Genomic DNA, 17,678 nt, shown 5'->3' with positions numbered 1-17,678 from the left:
GTTGTCACACACTACTTTGCCGATCTCCAGTTGGTGCGGAGTCAGCCACTGATCCACCTGTGCGTTCAGGGTGGACAGGAGTGCTGGTCCGGTGTGACTCTCTGCTTTCAGGCAAGTCAACCCCAAGACGGCATGACACTGTCGTATCCGGGATGTGGAATAGCCCCTGGGGAGCTGGGGGGTGCAGTTGATGTGGAGCAAGACGCAGCAGCAGAAGAGGACTCAGCCGAGGAGGTTAGCGAAGAGGATGGAGTAGGAGGAGTAGAGGAGGTGGCATCAGGCCTGCCTGCAAGTCGTGGCGGTGTCACCAACTCCTCTGCAGAGCCACACATTCCATGCTTGGCAGCCGTCAGCAGGTTTACCCAATGCGCAGTGTACGTGATATACCTGCCCTGACCGTGCTTTGCAGACCAGGTATCAGTGGTCAGATGGACCCTTGCCCCAACACTGTGTGCCAGACATGCCATGACTTCCTTTTCCACAATAGAGTACAGGTTGGGGATTGCCTTTTGTGAAAAAAAAAATTCGGCTGGGTACCTTCCACTCCTTTCACTGCGGTGTCCCAATAGCTAAAATTTTTTTGAAGGCCTCAGACTCCACCAGCTTGTATGGTAAAAGCTGGCGGGCTAAGAATTCCGACAAGCCAGCTGTCAGACGCCGGGCAAGGGGGTGACTCTGTGACATTGGCTTCTTACACTCAAACATTTCCTTGACAGACACCTAACCGTGGGCAGATGAGCAGGAACTGCTGAAGGTGAGAGGCGGAGTGGCGAATGGTTGAGAGGGGGCAAGGAGGACAGCAGTGGTTGACGTGGCTGAAGATGCTGGACCAGGAGGAGGATGGTGGCTTTGAGTTTGTGTGCTGCTTGTACTCATCATGTGTTGATCCCATAGGCGTTTGTGATGTGAGATCATGTGCCTTCGCAAAGCAGTTGTACCTAGGTTGGTGTTGGACTTCCCACGACACAGTTTCTTTTGGCACAGGTTGCAAATGGCATCGCTGTTATCAGAGGCAGACACACAAAAAAAATGCCACACTGCTGAGCTTTGCAATGACGGCATTCTGGTGGTGGCAACAGCATGCGTTGATTGGCGTGCTGTCTGGCTGACCCCGGGTGCCGATACATGCTGTCTGACTGTGCCACTAGCTCCTTGCGACGACCTTCCCCTGCTTCCAACTCGTCTCCTCCTCCTCTCTGTCTCCCCATCTGAACTTTCCCCCTGTTCTTCTTCTCTTCGAGCGGGCACCCACGTGACATCCACGGACACATCGTCATCATCAACCGCTTCACTTGTATCTGACAACTCAGCAAAGGAAGCAGCAGCGGGTACAACATCATCATCATCACACCGTACGTCCATGTGTGTAATGCTGCCTGACTGAGACATATCCCTGTTATCTACATCCCCTGGCAATAATGGTTGCGCATCACTCATTTCTTCCAACTGCTGTGTAAATAACTCCTCTGACAGATCAAGTGAAGCAGCTGTGGTGCTAGTGTTGGTGGTGGCGGCAGGCGGGCGAGTGGTAACTTGAGAGGTGCCCGAAGCTGAGCTGGAGGAGGATGGTGCGTCAAGGTTCCGAGCGGAAGCTGTAGAAGATTGGGTGTCCTGTGTTAGCCAGTCAACTATGTCCTCAGAACTTTTCGAGTTCAGGGTACGTGGCCTCTGAACACTGGGCACCATGACCACGACGCAATTATATTACAGTGCATTTTTTTTTTACTGTTTTAAATGCAAGCTACTGTGACACCAGATATGAGTAGTGGGCACAGTACACGCTGTGGGCCTGACACACACGCTGGCAGGCAACTGCAATTATATTGCAGAGAAAAAATTGTTTTACTGTTTTAAATGCAAGCTACTGTGACACCAGATATGAGTGGTGGGCACAGTACACGCTGTGGGCCTGACACACACGCTGGCAGGCAACTGCAATTATATTACAGTGAAAAAATTGTTTTACTATTTTAAATGCAAGCTACTGTGACACCAGATATGAGTGGTGGGCATTGGCAGTAGTGGGCACAGTACACGCTGTGGGCCTGATACACATGCTGGCAGGCAACTGCAATTATATTACAGAGAAAAAATTGTTTTACTGTTTTAAATGCAAGCTACTGTGATACCAGATATGAGTGGTGGGCACTGGTAGTAGTGGGCACAGTACACGCTGTGGGCCTGACACACACGCTGGCAGGCATCTGCAATTATATTACAGTGCATTTTTTTTTACTGTTTTAAATGCAAGCTACTGTGACACCAGATATGAGTAGTGGGCACAGTACACGCTGTGGGCCTGACACACACGCTGGCAGGCAACTGCAATTATATTACAGAGAAAAAATTGTTTTACTGTTTTAAATGCAATCTACTGTGACACCAGATATGAGTAGTGGGCACAGTACACGCTGTGGGCCTGACACACACGCTGGCAGGCAACTGCAATTATATTGCAGAGAAAAAATTGTTTTACTGTTTTAAATGCAAGCTACTGTGACACCAGATATGAGTGGTGGGCACAGTACACGCTGTGGGCCTGACACACACGCTGGCAGGCAAGTGCAATCATATTACAGTGATTTTTTTTTTTACTGTTTTAAATGCAAGCTACTGTGACACCAGATATGAGTGGTGGGCACTGGCAGTAGTGGGCACAGTACACGCTGTGGGCCTTACACACACGCTGGCAGGCAACTGCAATTATATTACAGTGAAAAAATTGTTTTACTGTTTTAAATGCAAGCTACTGTGACACCAGATATGAGTGGTGGGCACTGGCAGTGGGCACAGTACACGCTGTGGGCCTGTCACACACACTGGCAGGCAACTGCAAAAAAAAATGTACTGATGTACTAGCCCTAAAAAGGGCTTTTTGGGGTGCTGTCAGGACGCTGTCCTTACAGCAGATCAGATGAGTCTTTGAGGACTGGAGTGGACACAGAACACTGGCCTAGCTAACGATTTCCCTATTAAATCAGCAACAGCTGCACTGTCCCTGCTCTCACTTACACTGCAGCTTCCAAATGAATCTAAGATGGATGCTGTCCTTGCTTTTTGATAGGAGGTGGGAGGGTCTGGGAGGGAGGGTATGCTGCTGATTGGCTGGAATGTGTCTGCTGACTGTGAGGTACAGGGTCAAAGTTTGCTCAATGATGACTTGTAGGGGGCGGACCGAACATCGCATATGTTCGCCCGCCGCGGCGAACGCGAACAATCTCTAATAAAGAACAGACAGACAACATACAGACAGAAATTCCTTTTGATATATATATATATACAGTACAGACCAAAAGTTTCGACACACCTTCTCATTCAAAGAGTTTTCTTTATTTTCATGACTATGAAGGCATCAAAACTATGAATTAACACATGTGGAATTATATACATAACAAACAAGTGTGAAACAACTGAAAATATGTCATATTCTAGGTTCTTCAAAGTAGCCACCTTTTGCTTTGATTACTGCTTTGCACACTCTTGGCATTCTCTTGATGAGAATATAGGGGACATGACGCTGCAGTGACGCTTACTGGGTCCTTGCTGGTCTATGATTTGAAGATTGACTGGAAATATTTGGTTAGCCATTGACTCATTGGCTGAGCAAGCATCTCCAGACATTCCTGGAGGCCGAGCTACAATCAGGAACCAAAGACCATTAGGGGCCCATTAAGCATTAGAATGTGATACCAGCAAGATATATAATGTTTATCATTATCATCCCATTTTGCCCTTTAAATAAATATAAAAATAAAAATTATCCTATCAGAAAAAAGTATTAAAACTGCAAAGGCATACAAGTAGGTGTAACCAGCAACCATGAGACCTCTAGTGATCTGCATGGATTTTACTACCCTCACCTTTGATCAGCTTCACCTCTCAGTAACTTCCTGGTCTCTCCTGTGATGGTGGCTACCCTGCTAGTTACACCCAGACAGTACAGGTTTACATGAGAACAAGAATGTTAACATTGACTGATCTTAAAACGATAAGGAATAGGAGCACACAGTACAAGGTGGGCCATTTATATGGATACACCTTAATAAAATGGGAATGGTTGGTGATATTAACTTCCTGTTTGTGGCACATTAGTATATGTGAGGGGGGAAACTTTTCAAGATGGGTGGTGACCATGGCGGCCATTTTGAAGTTGGCCATTTTGAATCCAACTTTAGTTTTTTCAATAGGAAGAGGGTCATGTGACACATCAAACTTATTGGGAATTTCACAAGAAAAACAATGGTGTGCTTGGTTTTAACGTAACTTTATTCTTTCATGAGTTATTTACAAGTTTCTGACCACTTATAAAATGTGTTCAATGTGCTGCCCATTGTGTTGGATTGTCAATGCAACCCTCTTCTCCCACTCTTCACACACTGATAGCAACACCACAGGAGAAATGCTAGCATAGGCTTCCAGTATCCGTAGTTTCAGGTGCTGCACATCTCGTATCTTCACAGCATAGACAATTGCCTTCAGATGACCCCAAAGATAAAAGTCTAAGGAGGTCAGATCGGGAGACCTTGGGGGCCATTCAACTGGCCCTCGATGACCAATCCACTTTCCAGGAAACTGTTCATCTAGGAATGCTCGGACCTGACACCCATAATGTGGTGGTGCACCATCTTGCTGGAAAAACTCAGGGAACGTGCCAGCTTCAGTGCATAAAGAAGGAAACACATCACACACGCCTATCTTTGTACCCCATATACCACACCATACCATCAATTTTTTTGTTCCAACAGTCTTGGAGGGATCTATCCAATGTGGGTTAGTGTCAGACCAATAGCGGTGGTTTTGTTTGTTAACTTTACCATTCACATAAAAGTTTGCCTCATCACTGAACAAAATCTTCTGCGTAAACTGAGGGTCCTGTTCCAATTTTTGTTTTGCCCATTCTGCAAATTCAGTGCGCAGATCTGGGTCATCCTCGTTGAGATGCTGCAGTAGCTGGAGTTTGTAAGGGTGCCATTTGTGAGTAGCTAATATCCGCCGAAGGGATGTTCGACTAATGCCACTCTCCAGTGACATGCGGCGAGTGCTACGCTGTGGGCTCTTGCTGAATGAAGCTAGGACAGCCACTGATGTTTCTTCATTAGAGACAGATTTCATGCGTCCACATTTTGGCAAATCCAACACTGAACCAGTTTCACGAAACTTAGCAAGCAGTTTGCTAACTGTAGCATGGGAGATGGGTGGTCTCGTAGGGTGTCTTGCATTGAAATCTGCTGCAATGACCCAGTTACTGCGTTCACCAGACATCAACACAATTTCTATCCGCTCCTCACGTGTTAACCTCGGCGACATGTCAATGGCTGTAAACAAAGAGAAACTTATAAATAACTCATGAAAGAATAAAGTTACGTTAAAACCAAGCACACCATTGTTTTTCGTGTGAAATTCCCAATAAGTTTGATGTGTCACATGACCCTCTTCCTGGATTCAAAATGGCCGACTTCAAAATGGCCGTCATGGTCACCACCCATCTTGAAAAGTTTCCCCCCTCACATATACTAATGTGCCACAAATAGGAAGTTGATATCACCAACCATTCCCATTTTATTAAGGTGTATCCATATAAATGGCCCACCCTGTATATTAGACCATTTCAATATGCAATGATTAATCATTTGTTTTACCTAAAACTGGAAAACCCCTTTATTTTACCCCAGTAATGCTACAGAAGGTACTGACAGCAGCCTATGGTAGTGGTGCCAAGCACCTGCCGAGTTATCAGCTTGTAGGTCGGTGACATGGGTCATTTATTAAAAGTAGTGGAAAGGAAAACTGGCTTAGTTACCCAAAGCAACCAATCAGATTGTTCCTTTTATTTTCCAAAGAAGCTCTGAAAAATGAAAGGTGGAATCTGATTGCTTGCTATGGGTAAATTAGGGAAAGTTTACATCTCCATTTAATCTTCAGTTTTTCTGATCTGTTTTATGAAAAAAATAAAAAATAAAACAAAACAGGATCCTGTAAAAAAAAAAGTATAACTAAAACAGATCCTGTTGCACATTTGACCCCTGTTTGAGCCATTTTCATCTGAGATCAGTTTTTTTAGACTGAAATAAAAGACCTGTATGCAGTACTGTTTTTTCTATCTAAAAAAAACGGATCTCAGAGGGAAAGGACCCAAACAGATGCCAAATGTGCAACAAGATCCATTTCTTCTTTTTACAGTTAGGGCTTATGCACACCACCGCGTGCTGTCCGGGCCTGTGCTGCGGTCCGCAAATTGCAGTCCGCAATGCACGGGCATCGACCGTGGGGCAGCGGCATGCGGATTGCGGACCCATTCACTTAAATGGGGCCGCGATCCGCATCTGACGGTCCGTACCGCAAAAAGTAGTGCATGCACTACTTTTTTGCGGTGCGGAGGCACGGACAGAAAACCCATGGAAGCACTCCGTAGTGCTTCCGTGGGCTTCCAATCCGTGCCTCCGTTCCGAATCTCCGTGATTGCAGACCCATTCAAGTGAATGGGTCCGCGATCCGTGGTGCGGGGTGTGCATGAGCCCTTATTAGTTTTCCTTCAGAGTTCTTGGGAAGCTGTGGAGATGTGATGCTATCACTGAGGCCTGCCGCAATTGCACTGTAAGGCCATGTTCAGATGTGGACAATATTTTAGTTTGGATTCTACTTGGAAGATCCAAATAACTGGGTTAAGGCATGCCGATTCTGCACTGTCTGAACATAGCCTTTATAATGGTCAGCTCCCTGCAAATCCACACCCAGACAATAAATCAACCAGACATACTAGTTATCTCTAGTACCCCACAATGGAGATGGATTTGAGATACAATAAATGGCGGTGATGGGCAATAGCAACAGACAATCAATTTGAGAAGGTAACCATGAGAGTAGAAAAATGAACCATTGAGAATGGCTGAGTAGTCAGCAGACCAATGTTTGGTAACAAAGATCATGCAGAACTGGGTATGGGGTGCCAGGGAACAGTTGGTCATCCACGAGCCACAGTAAACATGGCGTCACTGGTGCAGCCACAACTTTTTATGCCTGATGCAGGGCTGCCTATGACCTTATTTTCTATGGGGAAACAAGGTTGCATTGTACTATGTGATTTTACCATGCAGCCCTAACTTAAAACTCATTTTAGGAGTAGGAACACTTTCATAACAGTCAGACCTCTGGCAGGGTAAAATGTAACATCTACGTGAAAAATGCTTCTTTCTCCTGTAGCTGCCCTGTTACAATATTTGCAACATGTATTTAATTTTTGCATTAGAAGTGATACAATTGTTTCTATTTAGTTTCATCTGATCACAGTGATGGTAACACAATTATTGTTATAATCGCAGGGAAAGTGCTTCTTCATGAATGGGCTCACCTTCGATGGGGTGTTTATGATGAGTACAATCTACAGACACCTTTCTACTTCTCATCTTCAGGCAGTAAGTCCTTACAAGCGACAAGGTAATTTTACTTTCCTCCTAAGGTCCCTTGCGTGTCCGGATTATGTCCAGATGCGTTCAGTGAAAACTGCACGATTTCGCAAACATTGGCATTCAGTTTTGTTTGCGATTGCGTTCAGTTGTTCAGTTTTTATCGCGCGGGTGCAATGCGATTTACTTCGAATTGAACGTGCATGATAAAAAACTGAATGTTTACAAACAACATCTCTTAGCAACCATCCGGGAAAATTGCATCCCATCCGCACTTGCTTGCGGATGGGATGCAATTTTCACGCAGCTCCATTTACTTCTATGGGGCCAGCATTGCGTGAAAATCTCAGCATGTAGAAGATGCTGCGATTTTTCACGCAACGCAAAAGTGATGCGTGAAAACCACCGCTCATGTGCACAGACCCATTTCAATGAATAGGTCCAGATTCCGTACGGGTGCAATGCGTTTGCGTGAAATTCTCACTCGTGTGAAAGGGGTGAATAGTAAGACATGATGGATATTCTATACTATGTGTAATCAGCACTTGGGTGAAGTATAAGCCATGTGTACATCCACTCCCTCTGTATATTCTTCATACCATCCTACCAGCATCGGACGGAAGTCCCTTGGGCCTACCAGAGGAAATGATTCTGAGGGCCCACCCTCTGAGTCTATAGGACCCTAAGGGCACTGTTTTATTAGGGGTCTATTATTGTCAGAGCTTGGGCCCACCTGCGGATCCTCTGGCACTATGGTGGGCCAGTCCTACCCTGCACCCTACAGACACTAGAAGAGGAGGCTGAGGGACAAGAACAACACGTGCAGGGTCAGATGCTACATAGACTTTGTAACAGTATGTAACTATGAAGATACAGGGGTACATGTATGCATAGGTACAGTGCACACAAAGTGGTATTATTTTTTTTTATTAAAGATCTGTTTTAGGGTGCAGCCTATAGATTAGGGACTAGGCATATGACTGAAAATGTGCGCCCTTGGTATCTCATAAGTAGGACACGGGGACTCGGTTCTAAGTGACCTTACCAGGGCCACATCTGCAGTGTAACGTGTGCGCTTAAAAAAAAATTCTGAGACATAGAATTAAATTTTTTCCTAGACGGTGCCCTCTTTTGACAGTGACCTTACCAGGGCCACATCTGCTGTGTAACGTGTGCGCTTCTAAAATTTATCTGTGACATACAATTTAATTTTTACCTAGAAGGTGTCCGCTTCTGAGTGACCTTACTAGGGCCACATCTGCAGTGTAATGCGTGTGCTTCAAAAATTTATATGTGACATGCAATTAAATTTTTCCATAGACAGTGTCTGCTTCTGAGTGACCTTACCAGGGCCACATCTGCTGTGTAACGTGTGCGCTTCAAAAATTTATCTGTGACATATAATAAAAAAAATTCGTAGACGGTGTCCGCTTCTGACAGTGACATTACCAGGGCCACATCTGCAGTGTAACGCGTGCGCTTAAAAAAAAATTCTGGGACATACAATTTAATTTTTCTCTAGACGGTGTCTGCTTCTGACAGTGACATTACCAGGGCCACATCTGATGATGTGTAACGTGTGCGCTTCTAAAATGTATCTGTGTTATCCGTCTATGGTCCATATCGTAACCAATGACAAAGTTAGAGGAAGGTGGAGAGTCCTTAAAAATGATTTTAGGGATTTAGGTCAAAAGCTTAGGGCAAGGACCTCAAAGGTAGTGTTTTCCGAAATACTGCATGTACCATGAACCACACAAGAAAGGCAGCGGGAGATTAGGGAGGTTAACAAGTGGCTCAAAAACTGGTGGTTGCCAAGGGAATGGGCGACGCCAGGCGCGCTGATGACGCGAGCGGGCCCCGGCCGTCCCCGCACAGAGCGCACCGTTACACATATACTGTCCTGCATCCAAAAACAGTTTCTTTAGGGCAAATTCCATTAATTTGGGCCTAATATAGTGTCCATATTCTGTGACATATGCTATCTTGCATCCGAAAACTCTTTCTTTAGGGCAAATTCCATTAATCTGGGCCTAATATAGTGTCCATATTCTGTGTGTTTCTGTGACATATACTGTCCTGCATCCGAAAAACTGTTTCTTTAGGGCAAATAATTTTAATCTGGGCCTAATATAGTGTCCATTTCTTCTTCGTCCTACAGCAGCACAGAAGGGATATTTCCCGTCCCAGTCACTCTATCATAGGACCGCCCACCTAGAAAAATCTAACAATTAAACAATTAACAATTAACAGAATTTACAATACCCTAGGTACCCTATATAAGACGCCAAGACACTGCATCCATTGTGTTTTTTCTAGTCCTTACTCTAGCAGGTGATTGTCTCACCTTGCTGCCCACCTGGATAGGAGTTGAGCCTTGCGTTGTTCAGGCTCCTTCGGTTTGGCTAGTGGTTTCCTACCCCAGACCTGCTATAGTGTATTGTGGCTTTGCCTACCAGTGCGTTTGCCTGGTAATGCCTGTAGCAGGTCGCCGGTCGGTGTCCAGTGCGTCTGCCTGGCTGACCTACTTCCGGGTTTACAGAGGGTGACAGCCGGGTGAGTATTGGGCTGTCTGCCGGCGCTTGCCTGGCTCCTTTCTGTTCATTTTCCGGTAAGTTTTCAGGAAGGGTTAAAACTTACCTCTTCTTCTGATTCTGCCCCAGGACTTGTATAGGCGCGCGCGCGCACACGTGCCAGTTATGCAGATGTCGGGCCGGACGCCTCGTTCCTTGCTGGCGCATGCGCACTGCCTTTTCCTGGGCTGCGTCTAGTCCTGGTGACGTCATCACGTTGAAGGCGTGTTTTGAGCGGCAAATTCAAATCCTGGAACCTATTTAGAGACTCAGAGGCTGTTTGCACATGTCTGCTGTGCCAGGCAGCCGAGTTCTGAGTCTCTAAAGGTATTGCTGCCTGTTTAGCCTCCCTTATGAGAGTGTCACTTCAATGCATCTAATTAAAGTTTTATCTCTTATAGATGTCGAGCCGGAAGAGCCATAAAAAGATAAAGCACCGTGCTTGTGCAGGTTGTAAGTTGCCGCTTCCAGATGATTTACAAGACGACATCTGTGATCTCTGTGCAGAGAAGTTACGCACATCACTTGTCTACAACCCTTATCACCAGAAGCAGTATCCAATATCTGTATGGATTGTAGCCCACAGGATTCGTTAGCAGAAGAAGCGAAAAAGTTTTTTTTCCTGGTTCAAGGAAAATATACAGAATGTTCTTTCTTCTTCTGGTAGCAAAGGGGAAAAAAGTCACCATCATCATCATTCAGATGACGTGTCTCAGTCGTCAGCGATTGTTTCTCAATCTGACCTATTTTCGGATTCGGATGCAGGCAGCGAGGAATTTTTTCTTTTGAAAAAGGATTCAGCAGAAAAGCTCATTAGACGCGTAAAACGTTGTCTGGAAACTAATGAGGAAGAAGATATAGTGCAAGATAAAGGTAACCTGTATTACTTCCTGAAGAAGAAATCTAGAGTCCTTCCCGCTCATCCGGTTTTAAAGACCATTATGGAAAGGGAATGGAAGAGACCCGATAAACGCCTGGACTTAGGACCTCGTTTCAAGTCCCTATACAAATTAGATCCAGCAGCATCAGAGGAGTGGGAATTACCGTCGAAAGTTGATCCAGCCATTGCACGTCTGTCCAAAAGATCATTTTTTCCATCAGATGATTCTTCTCTATTGAAAGATCTGATGGATCGGAAAGCTGACACCTTCCTTAAAAGAGCTCATTGCAACCTGGCTTCCCTGCAGAAGGCAGCTATGTCCTCAGTGCCTGTGGCAAGAGCTTTAAGAGTCTGGCTCAGGGAACTAACCAGAGACATCCAAACGGGAGTATCAAGGCCTGAACTGCTGGATCAAGTATCGACCCTTAAGAAGGCTGCGGAATTCCTCTGTGATTTTCCGCTTGATGTTATAAAGATCTCAGCCAAGAACATGGCTTTAGCGAATTCCACAAGAAGATCCATTTGGTTAAAACCTTGGACGGGAGATGCTTCCTCTAAATCCAACTTTTGCGCTCTCCCATTTGAACCGGGAAAATTAATAGGATCCCAGTTGGATAAAATCCTGGAAGAAAATAAAAAAGAGAAGGCTTTAACTTTTCCGCAAACTTTCAGGCCCAGATCGACCAGATATCGTACGCAAAGGGGAAGATCCTTTTTTCGGGGTCGTAATAGACAAGAGCAAGGGCAAAAGTTTCGCTCCCGCTACCAGGACAAGGGAAAGAAGAAACCCTCTGAAGCCCCTGCCTCCAGTTCAAAATTCTGACGTCAAGCCTGCCCTCACTGTAGGCGCAAGGTTAAAAAGCTTTTATATGGAATGGAAGAGTGTCACTTCAGACAACTGGGTTCGGAATATCATCAGGAACGGGTATTCACTCGAATTCATTCATCTTCCAAGGGAAAGGTTCCTGTTAAACAACACGGAGGATCCAAGAATCATGCCTCTTCTTCAGGAGTTCCTACAGATGAATGCTCTGGAGAGAGTTCCAGAAGAGGAAGTATTTTCAGGGGTCTATTCGAGAGTGTTTCCCGTTCCGAAACCAGACGGCAGGTGGCGCCTCATCATAGATTTAAGGTTTTTAAACAACCATTTAAAGAAGGTAAAATTCAAGATGGACAACATAAGATCTGTCCTGAGCATCCTGCAACCTGGAGAGGTAATGGCATCCATAGATCTAAAAGATGCATACCTTCACATACCTATCCACATAGAATCGAGGAGATTTCTCAGGGTAGCGGTCAAGACTCTAGGTCAGACTTGGCACTATCAATTCAGGGCTCTGCCCTTCGGGCTATCTCCTGCACCTCGTATCTTCACGAAGGTTGTGGTTGTCCTAATTGCAGCTCTGAGGGTTCAAGGTCTAAGGATAGTGCCATATCTGGACGACTGGTTGCTTATTGCAGCTTCCGAGGAGATTCTGAGGTCGGATCTTCACACTGCCCTGAATCTACTTCAGCAAGTCGGGTTCATTGTCAACCGAAAGAAGTCGCAGCTTGTCCCCACTTCGAGAATCCAGTTCCTGGGTCTTTTGATAGACACAGACGTAATGAAGGTATTTCTTCCTCCTCTCAAAGTGGCTCAGATTGTTCACAGAATTCAGTTGCTGATCTCTACAATGAAGATATCCATCCGTTCGGCAATGAGTACCCTTGGGTTATTGACAGCCGCTATAGAGGCGGTTCCATGGGCGAAGGCTCATATGAGAGACCTGCAAAGGGAAATTCTCCACTGTTGGGACAAGAGTCCAAAATCTCTAACCACTATGATGAAGATATCATATGCAACACGCAGAGGGCTTCTTTGGTGGACAAGAGAAGAAAATCTGGAAAAAGGAAGAGAATTCCGAGTCGTTCAAAGCGTAGTGATAACCACAGATGCTTCCCGCAAAGGTTGGGGTGCGCACATGGGAGATCGATGGATTCAAGGGGAATGGCCCTCAACCACGATGAGAAGATCCTCAAACTTCAGGGAATTGAAAGCCATTCAACTAGCCCTGCAGCATTTCGAACCTTATCTCTACCACAGAGCAGTTCTCCTGCAGACAGACAACGCAACAGCAGCATATTATGTAAACAAACAAGGGGGAACGCGTTGTCTCTCTCTACAGTCCATTTGCGACGGAATAATGTCTTGGGCAGAGCCAGTCCTACACAGCCTAATGGCAGTTCACATCAAGGGCTCCGAGAATATCAGAGCAGATCAACTCAGTCGACAGAAGGTGTGCCCAGGAGAATGGGAATTGAACCCGAAATATTTCGCCCGAATAGTGGAGAAGTGGGGTCGTCCAGAATGGGATCTGTTTGCAACGAGGAAGAACAAGAAAGCCCTGAAGTTTTGTTCTCTCAGGAGAACGGACAGACCCAACTGTCTGGATGCCTTCTCTCTGAATTGGATCCACAAGTTTGTCTACCTGTTTCCTCCCATACCAATATTACCTCAGATCATACCGAAACTCCTCTCAGAAGCACCGGAAGCAATACTAATAGCTCCATATTGGCCCTGCAGGGCTTGGTTTTCTGTCGTATCTCAACTTTCGAAAAACGATCACTGGACTTTGCCTCTGTACCCGGATCTTCTTCTACAGGAAAACCTTTACCATCCTCAACTGAACAAGTTGCATTTAATTGTTTGGCACCTGAAAGGGAAAGATTAAAAGAGAAAGGCCTTGCAGATGAGGTCATTTCTACTTTACTGTCCTCCAGAAAGCAGTCTACTATTGCAGTTTACAACAGATTATGGAAAAAGTTTTCTTCCTGGTTGCAAGAAAAAGAGTTACTAGTCTCTACCAACTCCATTTTGCAATTCCTACAAGAGGGGCACGAAAAAGGCCTAAAGCCTAATACATTAAGAGTTCACATGACAGCCATTAATGCCTGGACAGATGGCCAATATGTGACGCTTTAATAGCCAGATTTTTCAGAGCATTGAAGAAGTTGAGGCCTTCTGTGTGACCACCTATGCCCATCTGGGAATTATCACTAGTTCTAAATAGACTTACAGGTCCTCCCTTTGAACCTATTGCCGAAGTGGATCTTAGCTGGTTGTCCTACAAGATCCTTTTTCTCATTGCCATCACATGTGCAAAGAGGCTAGGGGAGTTGCAGGCTTTGTCCTCCAGAGAGCCATATTTAAAAATCTTGCCGAATGGTGTCAGACTAAGAACCATGCCTTCATTTAGGCCAAAAGTTGCGTCTTCAACTAACATCAATAGAGAATCTGTTCTTCCAGTATTCTACCCTGACCAGTGCTTGAAGTGGGCCGGAACGCGGCGGTACTCAGTACCGCCACTTCCAAAAATTGCCCTGGAGAGTACCAGCACCTCTCCGTGCGCCCAGTACGTGGGTTTCCGGTACCGGAGCGCAGCGGAGAGCTGGCAGTATCTCCTCCCTAATGTCGTTGGCTGGGCAGCTAGTGGAGGGGGGCGGGTCGTTGCAGAGTACGGCTCAGGCTGGCGCAGGCAGGGAGTTGACCTCACGTTAGGTGACGTCAACTCCTTCCCGCGCGCCTGTGACTGAGGAGCGATCAGTGCGGCGACCAGTGACTGGTCCTCCTTGGAGTCAGGAGTCGGACGGTGCAGCAAAGAACATCGACTTTGCTTTGGAATCCAACTTCTGAAGAGTACTGGTGAGTGACAGGCACCCCCCCTCCCCCCACACACATTAGTTCCTCTCTGTACCAGTACCCCCCCCCCCCCTGGCAGGGGGGTACTGGTACAGAGAGGAATTAATGTGTGTGATGAGGGGGGGGGGGGGTCTGATGTGCAGGGGGGTACTGGTACAGAGAGGAACGAATGTGCGGTGGTGGGGGGGGGTACTGGTACATAGAGGAACTAATATATATGTGTCTGATGGGTGGGTCTGATGTGTAGGGGGCCCCTGCACATCAGACCCCCCCATCACACACATATATATTAGTTCCTCTATGTACCAGGACCCCCCCCCACCACCGCACATTCGTTCCTCTCTGTACCAGTACCCCCCTGCACATCAGACCCCCCCCCCTCATCACACACATTAGTTCCTCTCTTTACCAGTACCCCCCCCCCCCCCACCACCACCACACATTAGTGCCTCTCTGTACCAGTACCCCTCTGCACATCAGACCCCCCATCACACACATATATATTAGTTCCTCTATGTACCAGTACCCCCCCCCCACCACCGCACATTCGTTCCTCTCTGAACCAGTACCCCCCTGCACATCAGACCCCCCCCTCATCACACACACACACACATTAATTCCTCTCTGTACCAGTACCCCCCTGGCAGGGAGGTACTGGTACAGAGAGGAATTAATGTGTGTGTGTGTGATGAGTGGGGGGGGGGTCTGATGTGCAGGGGGGTACTGGTACAGAGAGGAACGAATGTGCGGTGGTGGGGGGGGTACTGTACTGGTACATAGAGGAACTAATATATATGTGTGTGATGGGGGGGTCTGATGTGCAGGGGGGGGGAGCACCGGCGCCTAATAGAGTACCGGCACCTCTTTTGGCCCACTTAAAGCACTGACCCTGACCCTAAGTCAGATGAGGAAAGAACACTCCATACTCTGGACATTCGTAGAACATTAATTTGCTATCTTGAAAGGCTGAGAGATTTCCGGAAAGAAGAAAATTTGTTCATTTTATTCTCTGTTCCGAGGAAGGGTATGAAAGCCTCAAAAGACACTCTGGGTTGTTGGATTAAAACAACCATCTCGGAGGCCTACATCTTAGATGGTAAAGAACCGCCTCGGCCATTAAGAGCCCACTCCACGAGAGCAACTTCTACATCTTGGGCCGAGAGACAGCAAGTGGATCTCCTAGACATCTGCAATGCAGCTTCCTGGACTTCATCCTCTACGTTTGTTCATCACTACAGGCTCAGCAATGGACCCGAGAACTCAGCCTTCAGCACAGCAGTTTTGTCAGCAGTAAAAGAAAGCTTTTCCCCCTTTAATTTCTATGCTATATCCCTTCTGTGCTGCTGTAGGACGAAGAAGAAAGTTGGAATTTTACTTACGTAATTATACTTTCTTCGAGTCCGAAGGCAGCACACTAACCCTCCCAATAAATTTTACTTGCATGAGTTGGTCTACGTTATTACACAATGGATGCAGTGTCTTGGCGTCTTATATAGGGTACCTAGGGTATTGTCAATTCTGTTAATTGTTAATTGTTTAATTGTTAGATTTTTCTAGGTGGGCGGTCCTATGATAGAGTGACTGGGACGGGAAATATCCCTTCTGTGCTGCCTTCGGACTCGAAGAAAGTATAATTACGTAAGTAAAATTCCAACTATTCTTTGTGTTTCTGAGACATATACTGTCCTGCATCCGAAAACTCTTTCTTTAGGGCAAATTCCATTAATCTGGGCCTACTATAATGTCCATATTCTGTGTGTTTCTTGTGGTTCACAATTAGTATAAAAAAGGGGCAAGGCAACAACAGGCAATCAGATTTCAACCATTGACCTCCCTTGGATGTGGTATCCCTTTCTCAGGCTCCCTCTCCGGCATCGAACCTTGATTCCCCGTTACCTGTGATCACCATGGTAGGCGCAGAAAAGAACATTGAATGGATCTTCGCCGTCACGGGGACGTGCAATCGCCCAGAGGTTATCTAGAGTCACCAATGTGGCAGCAGGCCCTCGCCCCTAAGGTTTTAGATGGTCAGATCAATAGGCGCTTTCTCCAAATGTTTTTGAGGGTCACCAGCAGGCCATCAATCATAATTTTTCAAGGGTGTGTATGATGCCCTCCTTTATGTGTAACAAAGGGTGTTTTGGAGTGTCGGTTCCTTGTAATTTTTGGCAGCCCTTTTACTTAGTGCACAGGCTTTATGAGTGTAGGAGTCCCACTACCTGAACAATTGTACAACAATGGGAATGAGGCCCTCCTTTATGTGATATACAGGCTGTTTCGGAGTGCCTCTTGCTTATAATTTTTTGCAGCACTTGCACTTTATATACAATTGAATATACAGGAAAGAATGTTTCCTATCAATTTTTCCTGTAAAATAGATTTTTGGGGGGGTTTTGTGTGTATTTTTGTCAGTCTGTAAAAGTGGCGTACAACTCGGACAACATGGTTACCAGCAGCGACATGGGAGTCAAAGATGCATCCAGACATCATCCCCATGGTGTTCCCGATCCATTTCGGTTTCTGTCACTTTCTGACCTTTTCCAATGGACCAGGCACCCTCCCTTCTTCAGAGCAGGGGGTGTCTGGTTGTCTCCCATTGACTTCCATTATACTCGGATGCTCGGCTGAGCACACGAATATAGCAATGTGTTCGGGCCGAACACCCGAATACTTCGGTGCTAGATCATCACTAATTAGTGGCTACATTACCTGTCCGTTGACCCGGAGTTATATAGATGTATCGCGGCAATCCTTGCATATTTGTGCTATGCCAGCACGTTATGTGGCCGCAGAGTACGGGTGAATGTATCATAGCAGACGTTAGATGCGCTGTATCAGCGTTGTTGGTAGCCGTAATAGGCTGGTATATTGCAGCGGTCTTTCGGTGGCTGCGCTAAGTCAGCGTCCCATGTGGCGTCCCACGTTTTTGAGAATTCGCTGATATATCCTGCGCTTGGAAATGGTCTGCTGTTTATGGTCTCGGAGCGCTCCTGTTGCTCAATACAACAGTTTGATTGGAACCAGGCATCGATGTTTTATGGGTACATTAACCCCAATATACAGTCTCTATGTCTTGTCACCAAACACGTTTCGGGGCTTACTGCTCCTTCATCAGCTATTACGGCTACCAACAACGCTGATACAGC

The 17,678-nt window shown here is 46.2% G+C and overlaps 1 protein-coding gene across 1 annotated transcript in view; it reads left to right on the top strand.

Annotated features, from left to right (window-relative positions):
- Positions 1-17,678, top strand: part of LOC120979790 (calcium-activated chloride channel regulator 3A-1-like) — a 105,354-nt gene that overhangs the window by 14,377 nt on the left and 73,299 nt on the right. Inside the window, exon 5 of the mRNA XM_040408747.1 lies at positions 7,320-7,434. Within this exon, the coding sequence (XP_040264681.1) occupies positions 7,320-7,434 (115 nt within the window). The remainder of the gene's footprint in view (positions 1-7,319; positions 7,435-17,678) is intronic.

Source organism: Bufo bufo, chromosome 9, assembly GCF_905171765.1.
Source record: "Bufo bufo chromosome 9, aBufBuf1.1, whole genome shotgun sequence".
Classification (NCBI taxonomy): domain Eukaryota; kingdom Metazoa; phylum Chordata; class Amphibia; order Anura; family Bufonidae; genus Bufo; species Bufo bufo.
Note: the sequence above shows the minus strand (reverse complement) of the source record. Positions and strands in the feature narration are given on the sequence as shown.